Source organism: Bison bison, unplaced genomic scaffold, assembly GCF_000754665.1.
Source record: "Bison bison bison isolate TAMUID 2011002044 unplaced genomic scaffold, Bison_UMD1.0 scf7180017864213, whole genome shotgun sequence".
Taxonomy (NCBI): domain Eukaryota; kingdom Metazoa; phylum Chordata; class Mammalia; order Artiodactyla; family Bovidae; genus Bison; species Bison bison.
Genome location: NW_011494785.1, coordinates 3,594,023 through 3,599,773, shown reverse-complemented (window position 1 = coordinate 3,599,773; position 5,751 = coordinate 3,594,023). Strand labels below are relative to the sequence as shown.

Sequence of the window (5,751 nt, the reverse complement as noted above, 5' to 3'; positions counted from 1 at the left end):
GGTCCCCTGCCCCCCCCCCCCAGAGAAGACCAGCTGCCAGCCACCTCTGGACTCGGGTTCTCATTAGGACCTGGTGGCCTGGCCAGGGACTGTTTCTGCCAAGCCCTCGAAGTGTGTGGCCACTCTGTGTGATTCGCATGCAACCTCATCAGTCTTTCTCTTTCCATCTATCGGGTTTTGGCTTTGATTCCAGTCTCTTTCCTCAACTGACGTGTTCCCACTTCTCACTCGGCCTTCATCCCTCCTCTCATGCTGGGTCCCCAATTCCTGCCTGGGGTCTAAAGCTCCTCTCCAGAAAATGCTGCTTCCAAGACAAGTGTGGAAGGGAAATGGTTCTCCAGGGGATGGGCCAGGGCTTTTCTGTCCCGGCTCCTCCCCTCCCCAGCTTCTCTGTGACTGCTGCATTCCCCTCATTCCTCACTGAGATACAAGCAAGTGCAGGAAGCATCAGATGGGGTTCCTCCCCTTTCTTCTCCTTTCCCCATGGAAATACACTAGCAAAGACGTACTTGACATGTTGCTAAACACTTATCCACGTCTCATGTAACCCTCACAGGCTTCCCACGTGGCTCAGATGGTAAGTAATCTGCCTGCAATACAGGAGACCCAGGTTCGATTGCTGTGTTGGGAAGATCCCCTGGAGAAGGAAAATGGCAACCTACTCCAGTATTCTTTTTTTTTTTTTTTAAGAAGGAAAGAGAAAGAGGAGGAGTCGCTGGGGCTGAAGCCGCCGCTGCCAGAGCCTCCGTTCGGTACCCGCGGTGGGTCCCCGTCAATGCCCCTTTCTCTCTCCTATTGTCAATATCACCGGGCGGCTGAGTCCATGGCACACGCGCAACCCTACTCCAGTATTCTTGCCTGGCGAATTCCATGGACAGAGGAGCCTGGCGGGCTACAGTCTGTGGGGCTGAAGAGAGTTGGACACGACTGAGCAACTTTTACTTTCATGTAACTCTCACAGCCTTCGAGCAAGTGCTATTGTTCCATCTCAAAGATGCTAAAAGCAAGGCACAGGAGGATGAAGAGCTCACCCGCAGCGCTGAGCAAGGATGGTGGAGTTGGGGCCCCAGGCTGTGCTGCTTGGGACCCCCATGCTTCCCCAAAATGCCTCTCCTTCCCACTGGCCCTGAGGACTTTTCTATTTCCAAAAACTCATCCATTTCTTGGGCCCAGTCCACTGAGTCAAGTCCACACCAGCACCCTTGGGGGGGAGGGCCTGAGAGGTCATGATCAGACATCTCCTCTCCTCTCCTCTGAGCCCCGTGTTCACAGGGTCACAGGATGAGGGTTCATGTGCCAGGAGCTCTGCTGCCCAGGGGAGAGCAAGGCCCATCCCAGGGTGGGGACAGCCCCTCACCCAGTGGGATGCAGAAGGCCGCTGCAGAGTATTGTGTTCCTGCCTCCTACCTTCAGGAAAGTTTCTCTCACTCGGGATGGGTTGTCTAGCCCTCCAGGTGGTCTTTGCAGATGGCTGGCCATTTTTCTGGGCTCCCCAGCAGCAGGGGCAGCTTTGTAGGGAAGACTTTCTTGGCAGCATTGTTTGCTGCTGGGGTTGCTATGGCGATATTTCCTGGGTGGCAACGCAGGGAGGCCCTTACCCCTCCCTGGGAGGGCTCACCTGTCCCTTGGTACCTGGCTGCCTTTCAGGTGAGGTGGGTAGGGGATAGAACTTGTAACAGGAGCTGCTTCAGGGGAGGGATTTCTTGCTAGGAAGGCAGGGGGAGAAAGGCAGGGTCGCTGGCTCCCAGGCATCCTTCCCTAACGTTGGGGGCTGGGGGGTTGCTGGGTAGGCCTCTCTCTTAGGGAGCTCTCTCCAAAAGGCCCAAATTCCTCCAGCAGGTTCAGAGATCCCGAAAAGAGGACTGTTATGAGGGACCAGCATGGGAGACCTGCAGCTGACTGCTGAGTTAGAGGAGGTACCAGGGTGGGGATGGGGGTGGGGGTGTGGGGAGTGCGGTGACCAGGCTGAAGCCCTCTGCACTCTCCTTCCAGGGCCCTCAAGCTTTGCATCTTCCCCATCGCCAGGTTCACTGTCACACGCTTTCCTTCCCAGCCCCTCCTCACGCCACAGGGACCAGACACCAGAGCGCACAGACCAGCACATGCCCTTGGGCTTTATTGGGTAGGTAGTTACAGTAGTGTTCTGGAGCCGGGGCCTGTGTACGTGGTCAGCAGGGACCCAGGGCGGCTCTCTACGAAGCGGTGGTGCCAGCTAAGGTGGGCAGGCAGGCCAGGTAAGGCGGGCAGGCTGGCTGGCCTCCACCTTCTGTCGTGTCTCTCTGGCATGATTAGGCTCCTGATCAGAGAAACGTCTCTTGGGCACATGGGGGCAGCCACTCTGGTCCAGGTACCTCCACCCCCACCTCAACTCTTGACCCATAATAAGGGCCCCCTTTACCAGGATTTCTTCGTGCAGGAAAGCTGACTTGGAAATGGGGGCTGGTGGGAGGGAAGGGCAGTGCGAGGCACCCTGGCAGGCAGACCCGCTCCTCTGGGCACCCACTGCGAGGAACTCTCGAGGGAGGGGCCCCGAAGGAACCGTGCATTGCAGCCCTCCCGCCTCCAGGAGCCAAAAGCAAGGAACAGAAGCAAACTGGAACCCCCACCCCATCATCCTACCCCTCTTCTGGCAGTCTCTGGATAATGATCTAAGAAGATAGGCTTACGTTTATAATTAGAGGATAATTTGGAGCGTATACACTATTTACAAGGGCCACCTTGCATGCAGCAGGGAAGGCGGAGGGATGTTGTTGGGCACAGATGCCAACGGTCTGGGGGCCCCTCCTCCCTTCTCACCCTGTTTCTGCTGTTCCCACCCTCAGTGCCTGGTGGGGAGTTGGGGGCATAGAGACCAGCCCCCAGGACCTTGCTGCTTGCAGAAGGCCCAGGAGTGGCTCAGTAGCATCGCCAGTCTGGGGAGTGGGGCACTGGGCGAGTGGATGGCCCCTGCAGACTGTCCTTGCAGAGGACTCGGAAGGCCGGCCCCCGAGCGCCTGGAGAGTGAGTGGATGGCTTGAGGGGCAGGAGCCCTGCCTCTACCGCAGGTCAGGAATGCACTGAGTCCAGCTAACACTGCCGGGGCCCAGCAGGTCCTCCTCCAGGCCAGGGAAGCTGATGTCCAGCAGGATTTTGCTGAGGCTGTCATTCATCATGTCCAGGATCAGGCCCTCGGTCAGAGAGCGGTTGGCCGAGAGGCCGGCCACCTGCGGCTCGGGGGAACCCGCCTTGGGGACCTCCATGTCGGAGGGCAGGCAGCTGCCGAAGGGGTCAGTGGCAAGGTCAAAGGGTTCGGAATTGAGGAGCTCTCGGGGGGAGTCAAAGAGGGGGACGCTTTTCAGAGGGGTGGCACTGAGATCCGCGAGCTCCAGGGAGTCCGGCAGGGGGCCAAAGGCACCCTGGGGGGTTCGTACGGGGCTGAAGTCGAGCCCCCCGACTTTGGCTGGGGGTGTGAGCCTCCAGGACTCAGGGGTCGTGGGGAGGGCAGATTTGCTGGGGGTGGAGGAAGTGGGCAGCATCCCCTTAATGGGTGTCTTAAAGGGGCCTCCGTCTTCTGGCGGGGAGCCGGGCTGGCAGGTAGGCTGCGGGGGCCCTGCCAGGGCTGGTTGGGGAGCCCCCGGGCCCTCGGAGAGGAGCAGCTCGGGCTCCTCCAGGCGGGGCGGCACGAGGTGCTGTTTCCTCCGAGACCGGCTCATCTCCCGCCCCTCCCTGCGTTTGATCACCAGCAGGTCGGAGACACGGCGGGTGGGGGACCTGGACCCAGTGCTGGAGGACTTCTTGGGCCTGGGGGTTGGGGAGCAGGACGAGTCCTCCCAGGAGTGGGATGACTCTTCCTTGACCGATGGGCAGGGTGAAGGCCACGCTTCCAGGGGTGGGCTCTCGACTTTGATGGGCCTCCCTAGATGTGGTGTCTCCTCCCCAGGCTGGACGTCTTCCTCCTTGATGGATGGGACAGGAAGCAGAGGAGAGAGTCCTTCCATGAGGAGTAGCTTCTCCTCTGTCACCGGTCCTGCCATGGGCAGAGAGGCCACCCCCTCATCCGCTAGCAGCACCTGGAAGGGAAGCAGGACACGCTGAAAGGGAGCCCCACAGAGGCCATCAGGCACTGGGGCGAGGTGGGGGGCGGGACACAAGCTTATCACTGAGACGAATGACGTGCTGGTTTGGTGCCGTTCCTCTTGTCTTCAAGGTCTTGAAGACTATTAAATATGAGACCGTGTGATGAAGGTGGTGGTTTAATTCTGGGGGCAAAAAGAGCATTTTCTATGGTACTGGTGTAATTAGCACCCATCCAAGAGAAAATAAAAGTGGATGTCTGTTTCATACAAGGACTTAAACAGAAAAACTAAAACCATTCAAATCCTGAAAGGAAATCTAGAGATGTACTCTCTAGAGTACGTTTATAATCTGAGGGTCAGCAGTGGGATAAACCTTCTAAACCAAGACTGGAACTCCAGAAGCTGTAAAAGAGAAGAGAGACATATTTGACTATATAAAAATAGAAATCTTACTGTGGCAAGAGAGATCATAAAGTTAAGAAGCAAGCAAGAGGAGTAAAAAATATCTGAAAAGACCAAGTTATACACTTTTTAACAAATCCCTGTAAGAAGACAGTCCGTGAGTGTAAATAAGCATCTCACAGTGAACGATTCCAAGTGACTGAGCATGGTGAGCGGCTGCTGATTTACGCATAAGGAGAAGATGAAATGAAATAAGCAAGTATCCTTCACACACTGGACATGGGCAAATATTGTAAAAGGGTGATGATACCAATTGCCGGCAAATGGGTCTTGTTGGTATGTATGTGAGTTACCACAGATTTTTCTTAAAATCAATCCTGCAGTATTTAATAAACTTTAAAACACTTGCCCCCTCGGCAATCTCATGTCTTGTTCTCTACCCACAGAAATAAAAGCACCAGCAAGAAAGATACTTGCAAAGGTATTTATTACAATGTTGGTCATAGGGCAGAAAAAGCCTGAAAAAATGTGCCCATGAAAGCAGAATGGTTAAAAAATTTATGGCAAAGTCACATCATGGACTATTATGTGCCATGAAAAAATAGTGAATAAGGAGCTTCCCTGGTGATCCAGTGGTTAAGAATCCGCCTTCCAATGCAGGGGACCTGGGTTCGACCCCTGGTTGGCGAGCTAAGATCCCACATCCCTGGAGGCCAAAAAACCAAAACATAAAATAGAAGCAATATTGTAACAAATACAATAAAGACTTTAAAAAAAAAAGGCCCATGTTAAAAAAATATATATATTAAAAAAAAAAAAGTGAATTAGAGCGATGCCAAGTGATTGGAAGAATTTCCATGGGGCAGAAAGTGTAATACGACCCCACTGTCGAGGCTCCGGGTGGTGTGTGAGTATGTGTACCATGGTTACGGTGATCCGTGTACGCAGAGCATGCTAAGAGCGTGAATGAGTCATGGGAGAAGGCACGCTAAACTGTCAACATGGCTTATCACGGGGAGCAGGGGGGACATGCGGAAGGTGAGGAGAGGCAAAATGAAGGAGGAAAAACTACAAGACTGCATCGAAACAAAAACACTATCCATGCTACAATCACATGAATGCATTTAAGGAAAATTATCTATGCTGGTATGTATACTTTTATGTATACAATGCTGGGCTGGAAGAAGCACAAGCTGGAATCAAGATTGCCGGGAGAAATATCAATAACCTCAGATATGCAGATGACACCAACCTTATGGCAGAAAGTGAAGAGGAACTCAAAAGCCTCTTGATG

The 5,751-nt window shown here is 54.2% G+C and overlaps 2 protein-coding genes across 2 annotated transcripts in view; both read right to left on the bottom strand.

Annotated features, from left to right (window-relative positions):
- The window catches only part of LOC104992348 (nuclear receptor-interacting protein 2-like), a 27,189-nt gene extending 26,096 nt beyond the window's left edge, over positions 1-1,093 (bottom strand). Inside the window, 1 exon segment of the mRNA XM_010845209.1 lies at positions 1,032-1,093. Within this exon segment, the coding sequence (XP_010843511.1) occupies positions 1,032-1,093 (62 nt within the window).
- A 1,000-nt stretch (positions 1,094-2,093) lies between these two features.
- Positions 2,094-5,751, bottom strand: part of FOXM1 (forkhead box M1) — a 15,703-nt gene continuing 12,045 nt past the window's right edge. Inside the window, exon 8 of the mRNA XM_010845009.1 lies at positions 2,094-4,049. Within this exon, the coding sequence (XP_010843311.1) occupies positions 3,036-4,049 (1,014 nt within the window). The 3' untranslated portion in view covers positions 2,094-3,035. The remainder of the gene's footprint in view (positions 4,050-5,751) is intronic.